The sequence below is a fragment of the Xylocopa sonorina genome, chromosome 9 (assembly GCF_050948175.1).
Source record: "Xylocopa sonorina isolate GNS202 chromosome 9, iyXylSono1_principal, whole genome shotgun sequence".
NCBI lineage: Eukaryota > Metazoa > Arthropoda > Insecta > Hymenoptera > Apidae > Xylocopa > Xylocopa sonorina.
The window spans coordinates 8,794,901-8,816,466 of record NC_135201.1 but is presented as its reverse complement, the minus strand read 5'-3'; the positions used below and the strand labels follow the sequence as shown (position 1 = coordinate 8,816,466).

Genomic DNA, 21,566 nt, shown 5'->3' with positions numbered 1-21,566 from the left:
CAACGCGCAAGAAAGATGCAAGTTTGATACCAACTGTCGTGAGAAGTTACGCATCACACATCACTTCGCGTAAAACTGCCATTTGTGCCACAGTACGGAACGAATTCTCACAATGGCGAGTATATTGCATGGGAAATGTGATTGTGAAAAATGTAATTTGATATCACGGCCGTCAGTCCGTTGTTGTGGCGTCTGTGACCGATGGTCGTAAAGCAAATGGTATTTGAGAAATGCGTATTCATGGCTACGATTGCTTCCTACGAGAATCAGGTATACTAATTTACTCTTTTGCCTTTTGAGAAACCGACAATTCAAAGGAAACGAAAAGAATACTTATTGCCATCTCTATCGGTCTAAGAAACAAGCATGTATCCTCTGCATTCTATTGAAGGTAACAGTCCCAAATGGACGGTGACCTCGTATCTTTGAGATGACAAATGGCGCTCATCAAGAGCCAATACCGCAGTCTTCCGATATCTCCGTACGCGGCACACGTCAAGAGGGACATTCCAATTGAATCGGGACATCTTTAACCGGAATTCGTCTGGAGAGGATAGAGCGGATTCCCGCGTCGCGACGCAGGCATGTCCGGCGAGTGTCGCGTCGTATAAAAAGCTAAGTTGAAGCGGAAGAGATTTCGGGGGATCTGCCACCAGGCGAACGAAGGAGGAAGCGAGTCGAGATCTTTCGAGTGGGAAAAACGAATGATAGATGCATAGGGAGATGCAAGGATCGCGGTAAGAAGAGCTTCAGCCCTGTGGAGGTGGAGATGGCAAGTTCCGAGGGGTGGGGAAAAATAAGAGGCTCTTTCCGCGAGGCGAGCGAACCGGCTCGTACTCGATAGCATCTGCGGAGCCTCCGACAATAATAGTGTGGACCGAGAAATATGCGCGCGGGGCCCGAGCCCCGTGAATCCTTCGGCGGTTTCGTGGTGGTGAGGTGGTACGGAGGCAAAGCACGTCTGGTGGGGCGGAATTCTCTGTTGCGTAGTGATGGAATCGATCCGATACTAGTAATTTTCGTGCAATACCACCTTCTCTTTGCTCGCTCGTCCGGTATGCGCTACGAATTCCTCGCTAAGCCACGAAATTCCGGGGCTGTATCCCTGAAAAAGGCACTTTTCCGTAGATGAGCATAAAGTAACAAAGCTATTCCAATGTTTGCGATTAGATAATCGTTGTGCAATATCTTTTTCCGCAGAGATGTTCAAGTCAACGCCCTTAAAATTAAATCCCAGAAAGTTAAAACAGTTCGAATAGTGTAATTTGGAAGTTATTGGAAGCACGTAATTAAAGGAACTATCAAGTTATTTATTGGACAGTTATATCAGCGAAAAGGTCCGTAACGTGTGCAAGGGATGAGCGAATTGATCCCATCGCTATTGCCACAGAACGAGCCTCCTGACGGAGAGGGGACATACACCAAGGTCCACCGGGCCTGTTCTTAGATGATTAGAGACACGGCTGATGGGCCAGTAGTGGCCCCAGAAATTCCAACAAGGACGAGGCATAATGCGCGACTCAAGGTCGGTTCTACTACCGACCAGAGGAGTCCGAGATGGGACACGTTCAGCAGGGTCGTACCGTGACCTCGTCAGGCCCTCCCTCCCCTCCTCCACTACCTCACGGGCCCCTACTCCGTTCCTGCTGTCGTCCCTTACAGGCTGGGCTCCGCCAACGACAGGATCGTGTGCTCGCCCAACGGCGCCCTGCATATCTGGCTCTCCTGCATACCACCACGACATTCCGCGTCGCCGAAGAAAAATGTGTACGCCCTACGGGGGTAGGCTCAATGACGAACGCTATGATAAAACTCGAGACGCGTCCTCCTCGACGTTTCTGCCTCTGGGCAGTTCTTCGGATGAGTCGAGGAAAGGACTGACAGTTCTTTCGCGAATTACGGCTTTTCATTTATCTTCTGCGCGACGAATTTTGAAGATGCTCTACATCTCGACTTTTCAGGTAGCCGAGAGAAGCTCGGATTGTGAGAGGAAATTCCAGGCCTGGAATTTCTGTTGATTCGACGGAGATAGCTGAAGGCTGGACGGAGAGAAGGCGGGAAATTTCGACACGTGATACCGTAAATATTCGAATGGCGCGCGAGCGAACGCGCAGCACGTGTGTGCGTAAGGTCTAGTATCAATAAGATTCACTAGGAACGAATACCGCATGAAATGCATAGTATTTGAAAGGAGGAGGCGGAGTGGGGCAAATACGGAGATTGTAAGAGAAACAGGCAGAGTTGGAATGAGAGGGGTGGCAGGAAAAGTAGCGGAAGTGGGGGTTGCAAGGGCTCGATTGTGACGGTGCTGCCGGCCCTCAGGATGAGGCCCGCCTTTTTACACCGGGTAAGAAAGAGCAGCTTGAGGCCACCATGGTTGAAGCGAGATAAATGAAAAGACTATGGAAGGAGCAGAGGGAAAGAGAAAAGGAGGTACGCCTATAGAGCGGATCAACGGAGAAAGAGAACCCGATGTCCGTTTGTGTGCGGTCTTGTGTGTGTATTCGAGCGAGAAAGAGGCAGGGAATCGAAGGATTAAACGGAAGAAGAAAGAGAAGGAGGGAGAAATAGAGGAGTAAAAAGAAAGGATGTTGGGTACGGTGGTAGGGGCAAGGGTGGTAGGTAAGAGCAGGATGGAAACGAGAAGGGAAGGAGAAGATCGACCGGGTGGTGCAAGAAGCGAAGGAAGAGAAGGCAAAAAGGAGGAAAAAAGGTGGGATCCCTTAAAAATTGAGACCCACAGAGGTGGGGATCGGAATTTCGGGCCCCGTAAACCGGCCAGTCTCAAGGAGGCCTTCGCGAAGATGAGGTGAAGAGAAGAGGAGATAGACGTCCGACGGGATAGAGGAAGAAGAAGGAGAAAGAGAAGGAGAAGAAGAGCACGTAGAAAGAAGGAGGAGAGAAAGAGCTGATATAGAAGAGGGAAGAAAGAGACGGCAACGATCACGACGACGACGAAGAAGACGAGGAGGAAGAAGAAGAGGAACCGTGCCTAGTCTACCGTGTACCCGGCATGGACCGTCAGTACACACTCTGCGTACTCGTACCGGCGCACCAGTACCGCACCTACGTGAACAATTACCATCAGCAGGCACATCATCAACGGCTGCAGCAACAGCAACAGCAACGCCAGCAATATCCCGAGCAACAGCGTTCGTGCAAGCAGCCTTATCGGCAGGAGCAAATTTACGAGAACGTCGTCTCTCAATATCGCATGAGAATGTGCTACCACAACGATTACGAGAACGACGAGCAGATCCAGAGATTTTACTGGGAGCAGTGCTACAGACGCGATGACACCGACGCTACTGCGTACTATTACTGTGAATACGTAAGGCCTCTTCCAGGATTCTCGCGTGCCTCGAGCGTTACTCGGATCTCTTAGAATCCGTTCAAGTGAAATTCCGGCTTCGTGCCGTCAGTGTTTCCTCGTTGAACCCCGTGTTCCTCCAAGTATTCTCTTCTAGAGTTCCCTTGCACGTGCCTAATAATACGATACACCATTTGTCGATGGGACTAGATAGGAGCTTTTAGTCGTATCCATGCGTGTTTTTGTCGCACGCGTCAACGGAGAACGGATCCTGATTCGGAAACGAATGGCAGTTGAAAGTATCGGGGCTTGGATCAGGTGTACGGAGTAGGAAAAGTACAACATTCCATGTGAACCGAGACGGAAAATCCATTAATATCGTGTTGATGTCTCTCGATACTGTTCCTCGCGTTCTTTTAATTCGTCTCGCGTTACGATGACGTCTCGTTTCATGTGGTGGCGCCCGAGGTGCGTGATTGTGGCACCGCGTAAATCATGCGTAATGGTATTTCCTTGTCTGAAAAGCAAAGGAATGTCTGGACGGCGCGTTGCGCGATTTCCGTTGAATAGCGAGCGCGCGTGATCGAGGTGAAAACACGATGCCGATGTAATTATTCCGAATTCAACCGCCACTTCCGAGCGTGGAGAGTTCTCTCTGAGAAGCGTGTTGCTCAAGTGATGTACACACACGGGTCTTACTTCAGAACTTACGTCGATTACGACTAGACTGCGGATGTTTGTGCAAGTGCGCATTCCTGTACAAAATAGATAAAGAAACAGCGCCTAGAAAGAAATTCGTAAAGGTGTACTCTTAGGCACTGAAAAGATTAAATATATACTGGCGAATATTTTCGGTGTTCATTGTATGTGAACACTTGTTCTCGTCACTGTCACTTAATTAATTTTTAGTTTTTTAAAAACATACCACGTAATCAATCTTTTGACGAGGCATTTCTCTATTGTGTTACAGGCGAAGAAGGAAATCTACGATGTAAAACAACAGAGGCTATGCTTAGCCCAGGATGAGTACAATCACCTCAACAACGCTTTAACAACGCTTGGTGCATCGCGCACTAGTTGTGAGTATCTATTTTTCAGAATATTTTTTATTATACATTTAATCTAGATGTGTAGAGATTTTTTAATTTCATTCATCTGTCTTGTCTATAGTGTGCTCCAGTTCAAGTTCATTGAGCACCAAGTATGATCCAGATCTGTTGAAATCCGATGTTGCGCTCGCAAGGAGTCGAGTTTCCCGGTTGAAACGAGAGCTCGAACAGATCCGTGCCGAGATGAACTGTACACAGCGAGGAGTGGACACTCTTGCTAGGTATATCACTCTGTTCCATTTCGCGGTAGATTTTCGAGAAGCAGCAGCTTATCAGAAAAGAAGGTATATCTCAACGTTTGCTTTGTTCGATACAGCGTCGAGCAGAAGCTAAGCGGACACCATGGCGGTTGTTACAACATCACAGAAGCCCAGGCGATTATGACGGAGCTTCGAAACATCCAAAAGTCGCTAAGTTCCGGTGAAAAGGAAAAGGCAGAACTGATGCAGTCGCTGGCCCAACTAAAGGACGAGCTGACACGATTGCAACTCTGCGAAGGTAGTCCCGAGGCCAGCACACTCAGCTTACCCCAAGAGAAGCTAAGCACAGCGTCTCAGACCGACTTGTCCGGTGAATTGGTCCCGATCGGCACTCGGTTAGCTGAGATGGCACGCATGAGGTTGCAGTACGACGAGGCCAGAAAGAGGATACAGCACATTCAACAACAACTGGCTGATCTCGAGGAGAAAGTGACGCCCGGCCAGACGGAGAGCGATAAAGACAAGCTGTTGCTCTTCCAGGAAAAAGAACAGCTCCTCAGAGAGTTGAGGAGCATCACTCCACGCACCAGAACGCAGCAGGACATGAAGAAGATCCAAAGCGAGATCCGTCGCCTCGAGCAGGACCTGAACAATGCGCTTGAACTGTCCAACAAGACTATAACCGATCGCGTACGGTTGCACGAGGAGAAGCAATTGCTGTTGCAACAGCTGAGGGACGCGTTACGCTCGATGGCAATGCTCGAGGGCCAACTGAAGACTCTCAGTGCAAGCACGCTCTCGGTGAGCAGCAGCTCCAGTCTCGGAAGTCTAAGTACGACAAGCAGCAAAGGTTCCCTGAGCTCTGGGTTGAGCTTCACGGACATTTACGGTGGCCCACAGTGTCTGGGCCCCGTTAGCTCGCAACAGGATCGGCCAGTCGACATGGTCGACCTGCACAGACGCGTCGAGCGACTGCTCAGAGGCACGGAACAGAACAATTTGGTCAGCACGCCGTCGCCAGGTCGATCACAGCCAAGCCTCTCGCCCAGGTCCAGCCTGTCCAGCGTCAGCCCGCCCGTTTCACCGCTTTACGAGAACGCTCCAATAGGCCCACCGCCAGCATACGAGCACGTGGAAATGCAGAGGCGGCAGCATCAGAGACCTATGGCCGCGTCCAACGCCCATCTGGACGGGAATCAATTGGAGGATCGTCTAGCGGAGCTGAGGCTCAGCCAGCAACAGGCATCCTCGCACGAGCAATCCTGCGTTGGACCCCAAGATCGTTTGAAGTTAGTGGGTGGACCGCATCCGCCTGTCGAATTGCAGTCCGGAAATATGTCCCAAGGCAGCGGCTTGGGAAGGCCTGTGTGCGTGATGCAGCATCAAGTGACCTCGCAGGAACCCCTCTCGCCTATCAGCGAGACACCTCCACCTACTGGCATTCGTTCGAGGGCTAGTAGTTCTGGGACGAACACGAGGTCCGTCTCTGCTGCTGTTTCGGATGAAAGTGTCGCTGGTGATTCGGGCGTGTTCGAGGCCTCTAACAGAAGGAAACTGCCCGGTACTATTGGCGACGTGGACTCTCTGGCTCTTGGAGAAATGAGTCTGGAAACGGCACAAGTGCAGATTAAGCTTAGGTTCGTTTTTTTGTTTGTTCTTGGTTGTAAGTAGAACTTCAAGGCTTGATGACTCATTGGAATATCTACTTTAAGAGCATGCATGCATTCGTGAGATTATTGGTGTATTTACTCATGTATCATGATGCCAAACACTGTGTTGTAAAAATTTTAGAGATTATGGTGAACCCAGTGTGGTATGCAATGTCTTAGAACTGTTAGGGATTAATGATTAATCCCTTCCTTATTGATTGGACTTTTTGTTTGTTTAGATATTCTGTAAGTGACGGTTTGCTCCATGTCGGAATTGAACGTGCCAGAAATTTGGCTGCCCTCTTTATTCCTAACAATGCCCAAGTGTAAGTACTTGAATGTTTAGCGTAAATATTTAATTGAATATTAAAACAGTGTGAAATATCATTTTTCTCTCTATTTTGCGTTTAGGTATATAAAGGCTGCATTGCTTCCGATGCAGCCACCTGTTAATCACATGTGTTGTACGAAGCCTGTTGTGGATTTGCGTAAACCAACCTTCGGTGAAACGTTCCCGATTGCAGTACCACTCAATAAATTATATACAAAGACACTGCAAGTCAACGTTTGGTGTACAGGCAGCGAGTCTGAGGAATGCTTGGTAGGTGTATTTTTCAACCTCCAGAATAATGAGAATACCGGACACTAATTATTGGATAGCTTTCGCAACGTCTCAATTGCCAAAGTTAGAGTGCCATTTCTACGACTATTTAATTTCTCAACTGGATTGTTCTTGTTTCAGGGATCCGCCCAAGTGTCCCTTGCAGACTTTAGTCCAGAATCGCCAAGTGTTAAATGGTACAACATACTCTCCTTTCGCTTCATGCAACCATCCGACAGCCCTAGCACCAGTACCAGCAACAGTAACAGTATCTCTACCAGTGTGGTGAGGCAAGCCAAACACGATAAGCAAGAGTCGGATTTATCTGTCTACCGTAGCGGGCAGAATACGAAAGAGGAAAGCAGCGACGAGAGTACGATCATCAGCTCTCAAACGTCTACATTGACGAGGAATCAGGGCTGCGACGAACTTCAAACAGCAATCTCGTTAAGGCTGGAAGAGCTGGCCAATTGCTTGGGTAGTCCCGAGGAAGAGGATGAGAATGGTGGCAGCGAAAGCGGAAGTGAGGACAGCGACGAGGAGGGAATCATCGTTGAATTCGCGATGGAAGATAATGTTCTGGAGGATGTATTGGAACACGAGGTAATCACTGCTTTCAATTATAGTGTTCCTTTTCCATTTCTTCTTGGATGAATTATAATTAAGTAGGTTTTTTTAAATTTGTTGTTAATGTGTATAAATTTGTGTATATAAACAAGGAGGAGGAAGAATTGAGCGAAGAAGCAAGACATACTCAGGACAAAGAGACCAATACTGAATGCGTTTTCATCCCGGAACAAGGAAAACAGAGGAAACTCTCTGCAGCCGGAGTTGCCTCTAGCGTAATGCACGACGACAAAAATTCGATTGTAATTAAAAGGAGTCAAACGTTTTCACCCAGCGCTGCAGTCAGCAAAAATCACTATATTTGTCGGGTGAGCACTATTTTCTTTCTTAATGCATTCAGAACTGAATCCCTTTAGGGTCGTGAAGATTTATCCGTTCAATATTTTCAGTTGAATCGGAGCGATAGCGATAGTAGCATGCCTCTTTATCGAAGAGGCGGACCTTTTCAACGAAACTCAGTAGAAAGACGGTCCCTCCGATGGAGAAGACCTTTGTCTGCTCTCAGCTGTAAAACCGCCTCGAAAAAGTCCACGAATTTGCCGCCTACAGCGAGGACCTCTCTGGACCTCGAATTGGATCTTCAAGCGCAACACGCCAGGCTGAACAATCTTCAGGACGAGCTGAGCAGATTGCGCGAGTTGAAGCAAAGGTTGGAGCAGGCACGTGAAAAGGGGGACACCGATTTCGCGACGTGGTTGCTGGAGGATCACAAGTTCCAAAACCTCATGGCCCAAGCCGAAAGTGGGAAAAACGGCAAGAGCGCCGAAGATAAAAGAGTGGAGAAGATGCTGAAGAAAACCTCGAAAGAAATCTACAAGCTGAGGAAAACGAAAGCTGGCAAGGGCAAGCCTGATATTATCTCATTCAAGTATGTACATTGTTAAGCAAAACTATTGTCAGATTTGATAAGAATACGAATTCACTGTAATCTTTTTTTGCAGAGAAAAAATGGCCTTCTTCACGCGCGTTAATCTCAATGTTCCTGTACTTCCTCCCGAAGACTCACTATGCGAGAGCTCATCGCCATCTCCGTCGTCCATCCAGCACAAGAGATACGCCTCAGAGCCGATTAGCACCGAATCCATGGTTAATAAGTTTGGTGCTCAAGGTGTTACGAATTTGGCTATACGGTCTAATAGTGTTCCTAGCGGGAATGCGTCTGCGTTGAGGACTGACGGTGCCACGACCAGTAACGCAAGCACGATTACAAGTGTGGACGAGGATGTTCCAGCGAACAGTACAAATAAATCTGTGAACGCGAAAGGTCGACCATCCGATACGAGTGCGCATTGCCAAGAAAACGGTCAAGGCGATGGTCTCAAGACTACCGAAGAAAACGACGGCGAAGAGCCAAGGAGGTACGAATACGTCGTCGACAGAGTACTCGGTGTCGAGGTGTAATGTTTGCACCTCGTTTCTCCATCACCTTTTTCTTAAACAATGGACGAATTTATTCTAATCGTTGGATAATTTTAACGCGTGACCAGTTCAGTAATTTTCGAACAGAAACAAAAGGATTGGAATGAAGAACAAAGGAATATCGTTTCCTCGCTTTTTTTCGAATTCTAGGTGCCATGCACGACGATTGGAGAAAACGTAAGTGAAGTATATTCGAACGGCACACATACATATGACGATGCTAGTGTAACTAGTACAATGAACTGAATAAAGTGTTGCCGTATTGTTATTGTTTTTTCTTTTTTTTTTTTTTATAATTACTAGTTAACGACGCGACGACACGATGCCGTAAAGAGGAAATTTCTAGGAACTTTTTCGAAGCCGTAGCGAGAAATGCGTGAAACGAGCGCCCTGTACATACGAAACAATGTAAATTATTTAAATGAGATTTTAATGCGTGAATTATTTAATTTCAAATCGAACTTGATCGGGTTTCTGTCTTGCATCCCGGTTCATTATTCTGTGCGTTATGTCGTGTATGTCATTTTACTCGCTTCCCTTTGCGCGTTCCCTGTTTAGAGCACACACACGGCCCCACCGAGCAGCTGGACTGCCACACCGAAAAATGTAACAAACGAAGGAAAGAGGAGAAAAGTAGACAAAGGGAAAAGAGGATGATAACTGTAGCCCTGGATGGTTGTTCCTCGATTCTATAACTACCATTTCATAACTTGTTCGCGTTTAGAATCTTTGAATGCTTCTGCGCTTCTCGTTGTCTCAATTTCACCGACCAGTAAGCATTCTTCAACGTGGTCAAGTTACTAAAATCCGAAGTAACTTGGCTAATTTGATCGAGACTGTGCTGTTTAACGTGTCCTAAAATCACAATTCAGTTCCAATCGATTGAAGTAAATAGGTTGAACATTTGGCACTAACACTGTAAGACCTAAGCTGCAAAATGTAACTAATAGTCGTGTGAAACATCCTGTATTATACGAGAAAGGAAAAAAGTTCATTGAAAGATAGTGCTCTAAAACACGAGAACTTAACACCTTTAACTTCCGGAATGATCAATTTGTTTCGTATATCGAGGAAGCTGGTAGGAATTGGGTTTTCACATTGGGGACTAGTAAAAAAAATCTTCGAGATAACAATTATGTAAATAACTTTGTACATACGCACCAGACAATCATGTTTACGCGTCTACAAATTATATATCCATGTATTTACGAATGTATGCGTGTATGCACGTATGTTGTAAACGTATATTTTTATGTACATTACATACGTATGTATGTATCTATAAAGCGCCTAGGACAGAGAAACTACGCGGTACATTTATGTGGTTCGCGAGAGCATATTTTTTATGGTAAAATACGTGTACAACTCGTGTAACAGCTTTTGTTACTTCTCCGTAACAATATGAAAAAGGAACGAAAGTTGTCTTTTGTGTAATAGAAATACATTGTCGAAGTGCAGGACTTATTTGCATATGTATTGTATTTAATTAACGTGTTTCGTTAACGTATTATGTACCAACGTGGCGTTACGTTGCTGTCGATGATAATGATACACACGAATGGCAGCCACAATGGTAACGAGATGACGGTAAAAACGTATCCACGGCGATGGCAATGATAGAATGGCGAATAACGAGTATAATAGAACATGGAAATATGAATCATGGTACTGATATCGATAAGAATAGTAATAACGCTAATAATAAGTTCGTAATGAATTATACACATACATAAACACGTACATCCTCCGAGAAACAACCACAGTATGACTTGTAAGTAACGGTAATGATTTAAATGGTAGTGATTCGTATGATAACGATTAAAAAGAAAAAAAAATACAGTATATTCTTGCCATATTATTTTGTATTCGTAAATTTGTTTCTCAGACTTTTAACGATTAATATACGTCTTCTAACTCCCGAAATCATTTTATGTGACTAACTATTACGCAGTGGTGCAATAAAATCATTCTAACAAAGTTCGTGCGAGTAATATGAAGGTATACGAAAGGTGTTTCGAAAACCTTGCGTCTGGTGTACATAAAACAACAGCCTGATCTGATGCTTAAAATTATCAAGGCGATAGAGGTGATAATTTTAAGTTCTCGAGTGAACTTATAATATCTGTTGAATAATCTACAGTGGGCGTGTAGAACGATATATTAAAAATGAAAATTCTCGCTGAACCGAAGGATCGAACGCTTGTGCGCATGTTTTGAAAAGCGCGCCTGCGCGGCACGCCTTCGTGATCGTTCGGATTGGCTTATGCGGTTCAGTAGGCTCGCGGACAGCGTCCCCCTCTGTCTAGCGGAGCGCGGTGCATCCGGCGCGATGCTGTTGTGCTGTGTTTTGCGTAACGTGTTGTCAGTTTCGTTTGGTGCAGCAGTGCAAATTGTAATATTCCTTCTGCAACACTCGAACATCCTGAGGGTGCAAGCTTCCCTGCCTCCGGGCGCTGGTTAGTTTTTCATTGATCACCTATTTCATAGACAAAATAAGACCACCTAAAGTCGTCAGTATCCTTGTCAAACGTTGTTGTACCGATTTATGTAAGGGAATCCATAATACGAGACACTATCTGATTTAATGATCACCCTTTGTTCTCGCGTTACTAGTATCGCTCTAGTTGCATTGCTCGCATGTATTTACTTCTTTTACGAATTATTTTTCTCAGGTATTGTATATATTTCCAAATAGCCGAGCAAACGATCGAGAACTACGAGTACTACGTCGAAGACCGCGAAGATTCGATTGGTAAATGTTTATTTTTGTTTTCTCGGTTGTTGGTTGGCGCGCATTTTTTGAAAACGCGTCCCAACGTGTACTCTGTGGTGTGAACATGGCGTGAAGAAAGTTCGCAGCTTATTCGTCAGAGATTTCAAGCCTTCGTGCATACCTGTCGCGATTGCATGAGCGTTTTCCGTGTCGACCCACTCGAAATCGTGACGCTCGTGACGGAGAAACTAGGTGGCAGAATCTAGAAGACAGCTTAAGTAATTCAACGGTCAGCTGCGAGTGTACGTCGGGGCTAATCGATATTATTATCAGCGCCACGCTTTTCTGTGTACACAAACGCGTACGTACACGCGTTTGGCATCCTGTTCTACGTAAGTTCTACTACGTGTGCACTGAAATACGAAATCGTACGGCACCGATTCAAGTCATGCAGCCTTCGAACGTTTCCACGCAACCAAAGCTATCCGTTAGATGATATTGAACTTGGCTATCAAACGCAATTTTGATCCATTATACAGATACTGTAGCTGCCTTTTTGTTGAGCATTCCGACCTTTTGAAAAGAATCGATTTCGTCGATCGATTTATACAGGATCCGCGTTTGAATTGGGTAAAAGGAATTTTTATGGACAATGATTGTCTTTACAAAGAAATCGAGAGAATAAATAATAGTATTCAGTAAGCATTTCATAAAGTAGCAGATTTTTCAAATAATCGATAATCGATTGTAACGGTCAGTGTACGCGCTGAAGTTGTTCACAAGCGAAATACGAACGCTTAGGTCCCCTAATGATATAGAATTGAAAGGACAACGTTTTCTACGCGATGATAAACCGATTAGGCACGGCAATTAAAACCGCTACCAACGACGAGGTATCGTGTGCCGCACGAGAAGTTAGAGTTTAATAGCAGAAGTTGAGCTGCGTGAGAGTTAAACAATAATTGGGAACGGTACGTATCAGAGGGGGCCCGAGCAGGCCGTGATCTGTGATGGAATCGAAGGTAAAGCTTCTAGAGGACTAATCCGAATCAATTTGCATTATTTTCACCATAGGAACTCGACTGGCTATCGATTTAACACCACTACCAGTATTCGCTAAAAATACACGAGATGTACGTCCCTCGGGTCTTTACGCAAACGGAGGAAAAGTTTCTATGGGCGAAGAATCCCTGGCCTCTGATAAGAAAATGATGCCCGTTAGAAATTCTTAGAAAATTGATTGCACGAGTCTGACGGAGGAGACGCTTTAAACGTTTGAAATAAGTATCGTGGGACACGAAGGACATTATTGAGGAATGAATGAGGAAGCATGTTCACGTTTTCGCTGATAGACGAATTACTATAGTCGATTGAAATACATTTTCATTCAGTAAATTACTATTCGGGGCTGTTCATCTACATTCTTGCAACGTTTCAACGTTTCGCGTTCCTCTGATGTTTATGAAACTCGATGTGCTGCTAGATTTAACGAAACCCACGAAGATAGTACGAGGAATGTACACGTAAAAAACTATTTAATTTGTATTGTTTTGTAACAAACATTGCAGTCGACAAGATACGCGGAACTTCGACGATACTTCCGGACCGGAACTGCAAACGGACCATAAAATCAGGTCGTCCTAACAAGACGAGACAATACATACACATCCGCGTACGCGATTTGAAAAAAACTTGTTTATTTGATTAATCTAGTATATTTTGTAAAATGTGTTTAAGAGTCGAGTCTTCTATCTTTTTTTAAATAACATCAGTAATACTTGTCTTCCATGTTATCGCGTTAATTAAAATAGTAATGCTACACGATTGAACGTTTTCAATTTCAGAGGATGAAATTATTCTCATTGAGCATCTGCCAGGGCGTCGAGTGCACCTCCAAGACTTCTTTTGGTCAGATGCCAAGGATGCCCCACCATGGGTAGACCCTAATCAAGGTCTAACCTTTTATGAGACCAGGACAGTTCATCACACTGTAACGCTCTATTCGCCAGTGGAAGATAAAGACAGTCACGACCCAGCATTCCCCAATGAGCCAAAGTGTACTACTTGCATCGAACCCACGCCTAGATTGGATGACGACGAGGATCAGAATATTGGTGTCCTCATTGGAGAAGATCCTGGGCCAAGGCACTTGTTATTAATTTTATATACACACAGTCGTTCCTCGATTCACGTTGTACTTCGCTTTTAACTTTTTTTCTTTTGTACATCTTTTGTTAATGAACTCTATTTACTCGAAAAACCACGTGGGGTGAGTATATCGTGTAAATCGATGGACAAGTGTATTATATTTTGCTTGTATCAACAAGTACGAACGTAAATACGATTCCACAGTCTCGTTAAATGTTATTGGTGAACAAATTAAACGAATCTTTTAATGTATTTGTATTTTAGATACTGGTTGCTAACAGTTCTTCGCGCAGGCGAAGCTATACCACCCAAAATTGAGTTGAAATTAGCTCGCCTGTATAAGACTGCGTTTTCGAGGCAACAACAACGTCACCTGGGACTTCTGCAAACAGATTCACGTTTCCGACGAATCACACGAGAACAGACACTCGTAAAGAACAAGGTACATGTATTGAACAAATATATTTTAATTGTAATTATTTTATTTTACATGTAAAGTTCAGTCCAAAATTGGTATAAACATTATTTCAGCGGCAAAGTGCTAATCGAGAAGAAATATCTGAGAACCTAGCAAAATCGAGCATCCAAACGCATTCGGAGTCTCAGGTGTCTACAATGCCAACCCCCGTCAAACTAGTCGAATTACCCAAGTTCGATAATGTTAACAGTATCGAAAATCACGATGACTATATCGAATTAGATATTTTTCGATTAAAAAAGTCAAGCCTTGTCAAGGAAAGAGGATCACCTAATAATACAGTATCTACTACAACAGCCTCGATAGATTTCAACGAAAACATCACAGATTATACGAGTGATGAAACACTGCAAGACGATGCACCCTTTAATTTATCTTCCACGAGATATAATTTGCAAGATCACTTAGATAATTCTCTGTCGTCTGAAAAACAGATATCGAGTAATATCGATGCAGAGAGTACGAGCGTAGGCAAACGTTCCGAGTTACGTTCGTTGGACCATCCCAGGGAGGAAACCGTCCAAGTTAGAATGCAAAATACAAGCGTAACCGAAGGCGGTGCTACGAAGTTGATATACTCTGTTCACCTAGGTGGAAAACCTGTACCAGCAGAGACAGCTGCTAGAGATATGGCTCTATTGTCGCCCCAAGAGGTTGCATTGGAACTCGGCGCACCAGTTATTATTCAAAGTGAACGTGAATATTTATAATTATGTACATCATTAATCTTTTGCGTGCATCAATTTTATTTTTGTCTTTTTTTTTTTACACGCGCAGCATACTTAAGGGAAACGCGACCATTGGCTCTTTCAAGGAAAAGGGATGCATGGTTGCTGATTGGCGCAGCGAGCGCTGGTTTCATATTGTTAGCATTAGTCGTGGTAGGGTTGGTTCTTGCAGCGAAAAGGAAAAGAGCGCACAGCGCGGTAGCTGCCCCGCCAAGTCATCATATCTTGAAAAAGAAACGGGAATACACACAAGCAGCTGCTGGTCTTGATAACAATGCCTTCTCAGCATCAGAACTGGAAATTAAGGTATCACTTTATATTTGTATTTGTGCTTTTTGGATTGTGCCTCCTCTTTCGTACTGTTCATTTGTATTTCAAAACTGTTTTTTTTTTTTTGGTATTAGGCATCAGATTTTGTTAAAAACTTTCCACCATAGATAGTAATTTGCATGATGCTATTCGCAAGGTACAGAGGAATTCATTACTAAATAACAGGGTACAAATGTCCAGGTAGAATTACAAGGGGGAACTTTAATGACAAACTCGCATGTTCAGACGGATATTGACTTCACAAATGCTCCATCTTGTTCTAATCTGATTTATTACGAAGCACCTATATCGATCTTCAGCGCATCCTATACTTCCTTCCAGACTGACGGTACCAGCCAGAGACAGACTCCTAGAAGTTTATCGAGAACAGTTTCCCTCGAGACTCCGAACAGTCCAGAGCCAGGAACTCGTGAGATTTCGAGCGACGACGACGAAGAGCAAAAGAGGAAAGCTCGAGAGCCAAGCCCATGGGAACATCCACCAAAGAAATCGAGGTGCAACCGATTATCAAAATTGTTTCACTGCGTTTTTATATTCTGTGATATATTATTATATTTTTTACAGATTAACGCATGGAAAAATGTCTCGAGCAAACGCAATTGATACTCCTCGTACGTCCGATTCGACGAATGTGATCGTCGATCATTTCGAAACGTTAGATTCTTTGGAAAATAATTACACGAGGCAAGAAGAAGCTACTGCTTCTCCGCATTCTTATCTCTCCATGCCATCCTGTAAACCATTCCCCAGCATGAAAAGTGTCGAACCACTTTCCAAAGTGCTAGAACCGGTTATGGTGTGAAACATTTTTTGTAAAAAGTATTACAACAAAAATCTATTTGAAGCTTTTAAGTGTATATTTCTTTTGTTTAGGTTAAACATTTAGACATCGATTCTCCGGAACTAGTGAGGCGAGATGACTTAGGTGTCTACAGGGATGACGAAGTGAATGAAAAATTTTTCGCACGAACTTCGAGTGCCATCAAAGACCCTGGAGTTGTCGGTCCTATAGTTTGGAATCTTCGAAGGCAAAACTTGTCTGCAGAAGGTACGATTCTTCTCCAGTTAATGTCGATCGATTTTATTTTCAATGTCAATTTTCACTGGATACTGGTACGCGTCGATTTAAGGGAATAGTACATCAGGAAATGAAGTCGACCTAGCATATGTGACCCCGTCTGGGCCTGTGGGAAAAGCGAGGAGAAGACTTCACGAACTCCTTGAGGATTCATTCAGTCTCTTCGGAAGTAGGGATCTGAAACCTGAAGTACATTTATGCCCTACGCGACCGACCTCTGCAACGCATGCACCAGATGTTCTCACAATACTTTCAGAGACTAAAGGGAGGTCACCCCATGCCAGGTATTTATATTCGTGAAGTGTGCTCCTATTTTAATTTATGCGCAGTACTCGTTTTACGTGGCTTTTCTCATCCAGTTAAGAATCATCGAAACGATGAAACCTCATTTCTTTAAATCGGAAGTTATCCAATCATGTCTGTGTATGTATTTAGTCCCGCGCCATCGCCATCAACAGAAATGAAGACTCGACCACGTACGTCATTAATGGTAAAACCAACTGATGGAAATGTTGGGGGAAATGGACACTCGGTGCCATTTCGATCTCGCAGTGGTTGGGGCTCCAGACCACTGAGTGCTGGTCCATTTCATAGACCAAATTTACCCGATATAGACACGAGGCGCATACTTGTAGATTCTCAACTGCCCCCACAAGATCCGGCGGTACCATTGATAGCTTCAATTAAGAAAGAGCTTGAGAAGTTTTCTCCGCAATAAACAATGGACGAGTTAACGTTTTCCAACGATGATGATAATAATAATAATAGTATTATTATTAACTTTTTAACCGTGACCTGATCGAACGAGAAATTTGGCAATGATAGTCCTTGAGATAAGTCGAAACGGATAATTCTATTCGTTGTATTTTGCATTTCGAAGGAAAAGGAAAACGTTGGAAATGATAATAAATATGATAGACTTGGTCGAAGAACAACTTTTTTTACACGACATGTACAGATAAGTATAACAAAAATTATATACGTATATGTCGAAGAGTTAAGAATCAAAGTACAATTGATTGTAGTTGAAAAACTATTGGAAGGAGGCATTAGAGAGAACTAGTAAAAGTGTCAATTCTAATTATCCTTCTATATTGGTTCTACCAAAATTGCTAATAACTTCAATTTTGGAACAACTGATACTTATAGGACGGACAAAAGACATATTGTAAATCAGTATTTGAAATTGCATTTATAGCAATTGTAAATATTTAAAGAATTTTTATACGTACCTACACAATCAGTAATCATTAATCGATAACCTTTGTACCCCATGTGACATACATATTTAACATATCACATTTACACTGAATTCATTTGCATCAACCCGTTCATTCAAGTCACATTTTCTTGAAAGACTGTCGAAATAAACCCTTCGCGAGCTATGACTTTGTCACTATATCAATTCAATTCAAATGCATTGATATATTAACACAAGCGACAATAGCTCGTAAAGGGATAAAGAATTAGATATATCGAATAGATAATATTTACCTAAGGCGTGTATTTATAATACGTAGCGCATACGTATCCATAGTATTGCGATCTAACGCTTTGTGAATTTATTGTTAATTAAGTGTTCGTGGTATTTTATTTTTTTTTACAGCGACGATGATAACGGGGATAGTACAGGATGTCTTAAGGACGCTAGAAATAACAGATCGTTAAAACATCTCTCCCTGAAATAGATATTAAAACGTCCGTAAGACGTCTTTGTACTATCCGGGGAAAGTTGAGAGAATGATGATCTTTTAATAATAAGGCAATTGATACTATTTACTATATTCATTGTTCAATTATTTATTTTGTTAACTAATGCGTTTATATTTTATTTTCAGTTACTCTCATTGTAAATATCATAAATTAATATAATTTAATTAGTTGGACTGTATAATCAATCGACGTAAAGTGTTCGTAATATTTTAAGAGGAATTATTTAAGTTACGTAAGTAATAAGCATTGTTATAATTTTAAAACACACAATTTTGTGATTGATGCTGGAAATATAAATGAATTTTTCCCGTTTATATTATATTTATATGTATATGTACATATTATTTTGCTTCGTAAGTCAGGAAACATTTATGAATGATACACATTCACGATAATTTTAATATTTCAACAAATCGATCGTTATTACAAAAATCTTTGTACGTATGCTCGTATTGAAGCTTAAGAAGGGGGTATTTTTTTGTAAAGAATTGTATGTACTCAGGATGTGTTGTATCGACTTCTAAGAATAATCGTCCTCCCGGCTTTAAAGCTGTGGCAGCGTATTTTAATAAAGGTTTAATGACTTTTAAACCATCGTCCCCTCCATCAAGTGCTCTTAAGTCTTCGTAACTGTATAAGAAGTAAAAGCAAAATAATATTATATTATTTAAGTACCGAAATATTTGTTCTACTTAATAAGTCGTATGCAAATAAAACCGTTTAATTACAGTTTAATTTCAGGATTTAACGCAGGTATTTGTTTGGTCGGCACATAAGGAGGATTGCTAACTATAAAATCAAAAGACCTCGAGGTCAAATCGAGATCTTTAGGTCCACTTAACACGTCTGACTGTTCGATCGTCCCATTTTCCTTAAGGGTTGCATGCACAACCGCAACTCGGTCTTTTAAACCTAGTCTGTCCCGATTTTCTTGCGTTAATTCGCAGGCTTGCAGATACGAATCGATCGCTATACAATTCACCTAGAAAGTAGTTTTGTGTAAAGACTATACAATCGATTTTTATTCTAGGAAAGCATTTTCAACGTGAGCACAGTGGACTCTCATATAATACGGATTCATACGACACGGAAAACATCTCCGATATTATACGAGAATTTATTATGTCCTCCTTAATTCGATTAAGACTATCGTTATAGCAGCTTAATTCTGCATGTTGAAAGAAGAAAAATGAATAATTCAGATGTCTTAAAGCTAAGGAGGACAGCGCTGTAATTGAATGTGTGGAAAATGGATAATAACGGATTACTGGGATAATTACTGTTTCGTCTGTGTGTGCAATCGCAAGAGAAATGGCGCCGGAACCACAACCAATTTCTAAAATTTCCCTCCTTTCATTTCCAGAACTGCTTAAGGCTTTTAAAGCATAATGGACTAACATTTCGGTTTCTGGCCGCGGAATGAAAATTGGCGGGACTAACTTTAAATTAATATCCCGAAAGTCCCATTCTCCTATTATGTATTGGACTGGCATCCTGTAAAAATTCGATTCCAACAGAGCAAAGAAACCAAATCAGAAAATGTAGAATTACTCGAGGATATACTGAGAAACTTTTTACCTAGACAATCGGCATTCGCACAGCGAATCCAGCGTGTCGTGTTGGTCTTGCGTAAGTCGTTCATTTCGCGCGTTTGCTACATCTAATATCTGAAATTAAAGTCCCGCTAGAATACTGCTGAAACGTAACAGTATTTACCACCTTCTTTAATGATATTCTGTTACACGACGAGCAATTTTTTTCAGTGTCTTAATATAGAAAAGACTAGCGGATGATTCGAAGAAAATGTTTGGAGCAGCGTGAGTGCTGGCGAATGATCTCGTCAGCTGATGTCGTCGGTACGAGGAAAAATACGAGAAGAGATTGTGTTACGACTACGAGCAGTATGTAGTAATCCCGATACCTTGCTAGTGCCTATGACGTGTGCGACGATGTGCTCGATTGATTCTACGGGCTCTGGGATACCTTCGTTCTTAAACCGGTTACTCCATTGTTCGATAATTTCACCGACAGTGGGACATTGCACATTCGTTGCAAAGAGACGTCGCGTCACTCGGGAGGAGGTGATAATTTTACCACTACAACGTTTCGTACATGCTTCAGCACTCACGAAACCGAGGAAAGCACGAGCACTCGAGAGACAACGAAACAACATTACGCTTCATACAGAATAATTGAATCTCAGCGAAATTAAGTTCAACCGGACTTGCAACAGAGAATTACTGCCTCACGTGACGATACGTACTGTATCAAAACACGCATTCCTCTGCTCGATAAATTCTGTTATGTGCTGCCCGCTGCTGGGAAATTCCTTTTATTACATTCATACCCAATGGATCGACGTCGATCGAGTAGAGAAACCATTAACGCACAAGTAACGATTAAATACTTTCGCAGGGCAAGTACACGATTACCTGTACCTTCCATTCGAACAACTTGCGTCGATCATTAATTATTTAAATAATCACAATCAAATACATCACGAGAATGAGAAATATATTTCTACAAACTATAGTCTTAAACAAATATGTTAGATTTTTACAAGACTGAAATGTAACTGAAACGTCTATTTTCCGCAGTTTCGTGGAACGAAGTGGACGTTATTTAAAGGAGAGAAGGAAGAAAAAGGGGATCGATTTGTTGAAATTGAAAAAGCCGTCCAGTCGATAACGTATCATCGATCAGGGGCGCATGCGCAGGAGCGCGTAACGGAAAGAAGGGTGCGGGCCGACGATTCGGCTCGAGACGGCAGCAGTCGCCACCGGTCCAACCCGTAACTTGCAGCCCACAGTCTGCCATGACAGTCGTCGGTGTCGCACGAGTGTTCCGTTGAACGAACTCGCCGCGTATCATTGACTGTGCCCTTTTGACAACGGGGACAATCCAATGGGCTAGGCTGTTCGAGTCACCGACGGGCACGTGTACGACCGTTTCGTCGGGAACCAAGGAGCTGCTGTTCGATCAGCGTGCGAGAGACGGATTGATGGAATCGCAGGAATCGCACGCGTCCCAGTGAATGGCGGCGGGTGGTGTAGTGGCGGTGTTGTGACGTGTGTTTCGTGCCGCACTGGCTGTCAGTTTCGTAGTGTTACGAAAATGGCATAGTCCCACGGCCCTCTAAATGGTGCCATTGATCTCTGCTACGCTTGGCTCGACTCCACCGCGAGGAATTAGCTGGACCGATTCACGCGCACCGTTCCAACCGCCCAACGGTCGTTCCGCACAGGAATCGTGCGGCATTTGTTTACGAGGCGAAGCGTTATATATCGCTCGAAGAACGTGAGAGTAAGGTGTGGTGAAAAATGACATGTAGATACTCGGTTGCTCTTTCGCAGTTGCCTCTCCTTTCTCGCTAACCTTCCCCTTTCCTCTTTGTTCTAGGCACGCGTATTCCCGTCCTCCCCTTCCGCCTTCGCCAGTCGCCTGTGCCGGCGACTTGAGGGCC

General features: G+C 43.4%; 3 protein-coding genes across 8 annotated transcripts in view; 2 read left to right on the top strand and 1 right to left on the bottom strand.

Annotated features, from left to right (window-relative positions):
• The window catches only part of Kibra (WW and C2 domain containing protein kibra), a 32,845-nt gene extending 23,304 nt beyond the window's left edge, over positions 1 to 9,541 (top strand). For 3 of the 6 annotated variants that reach the window (XM_076901393.1, XM_076901388.1, XM_076901387.1), the window contains 9 exons: positions 4,281 to 4,389; positions 4,481 to 4,640; positions 4,736 to 6,256; positions 6,508 to 6,594; positions 6,680 to 6,869; positions 7,011 to 7,472; positions 7,589 to 7,804; positions 7,886 to 8,364; positions 8,438 to 9,541. In XM_076901393.1, coding sequence (XP_076757508.1) covers positions 4,281 to 4,389; positions 4,481 to 4,640; positions 4,736 to 6,256; positions 6,508 to 6,594; positions 6,680 to 6,869; positions 7,011 to 7,472; positions 7,589 to 7,804; positions 7,886 to 8,364; positions 8,438 to 8,897 — 3,684 coding nt within the window. In that variant the 3' untranslated portion in view covers positions 8,898 to 9,541. Of the gene's footprint in view, positions 1 to 2,031; positions 3,332 to 4,280; positions 4,390 to 4,480; positions 4,641 to 4,735; positions 6,257 to 6,507; positions 6,595 to 6,679; positions 6,870 to 7,010; positions 7,473 to 7,588; positions 7,805 to 7,885; positions 8,365 to 8,437 lie in introns of those variants that run through there. The other 3 variants (XM_076901390.1, XM_076901392.1, XM_076901389.1) reach the window with 3 other exon arrangements.
• Positions 9,542 to 11,183: 1,642 nt separating this feature from the next.
• Positions 11,184 to 17,113, top strand: LOC143427346 (uncharacterized). Its single transcript, XM_076901395.1, has 10 exons — positions 11,184 to 11,371; positions 13,473 to 13,773; positions 14,041 to 14,218; positions 14,308 to 14,950; positions 15,032 to 15,288; positions 15,634 to 15,806; positions 15,877 to 16,108; positions 16,186 to 16,360; positions 16,443 to 16,674; positions 16,826 to 17,113. Exons 1-10 carry the CDS (start codon positions 11,245 to 11,247, stop codon positions 17,106 to 17,108), a joined length of 2,601 nt encoding a protein of 866 aa, XP_076757510.1. The 5' UTR covers positions 11,184 to 11,244; the 3' UTR covers positions 17,109 to 17,113.
• A 1,196-nt stretch (positions 17,114 to 18,309) lies between these two features.
• Positions 18,310 to 20,372, bottom strand: Hemk1 (HemK methyltransferase 1). Its single transcript, XM_076901394.1, has 5 exons — positions 20,025 to 20,372; positions 19,682 to 19,770; positions 19,384 to 19,597; positions 18,832 to 19,085; positions 18,310 to 18,733 (listed from the first exon to the last, which is right to left on the bottom strand). Exons 1-5 carry the CDS (start codon positions 20,274 to 20,276, stop codon positions 18,490 to 18,492), a joined length of 1,053 nt encoding a protein of 350 aa, XP_076757509.1. The 5' UTR covers positions 20,277 to 20,372; the 3' UTR covers positions 18,310 to 18,489.
• Positions 20,373 to 21,566: the final 1,194 nt, after the last annotated feature.

What these genes read in the sequence shown, in the direction of transcription:
- Hemk1 (XM_076901394.1), bottom strand. Translation starts at nt 20,276, where the DNA reads ATGTTGTTTCGTTGTCTCTCGAGTGCTCGTGCTTTCCTCGGTTTCGTG. An exon ending in TGCGAATGCCGATTGTCTAG is followed by an intron (nt 19,598 to 19,681) that starts GTAAAAAGTTTC and finishes GAATTTTTACAG; the next exon opens with GATGCCAGTCCAATACATAA. An exon ending in TTGCACACACAGACGAAACA is followed by an intron (nt 19,086 to 19,383) that starts GTAATTATCCCA and finishes ACTACTTTCTAG; the next exon opens with GTGAATTGTATAGCGATCGA.
- LOC143427346 (XM_076901395.1), top strand. Translation starts at nt 11,245, where the DNA reads ATGCTGTTGTGCTGTGTTTTGCGTAACGTGTTGTCAGTTTCGTTTGGT. An exon ending in CATCAGAACTGGAAATTAAG is followed by an intron (nt 15,289 to 15,633) that starts GTATCACTTTAT and finishes ACTTCCTTCCAG; the next exon opens with ACTGACGGTACCAGCCAGAG. An exon ending in GCAAAACTTGTCTGCAGAAG is followed by an intron (nt 16,361 to 16,442) that starts GTACGATTCTTC and finishes CGTCGATTTAAG; the next exon opens with GGAATAGTACATCAGGAAAT.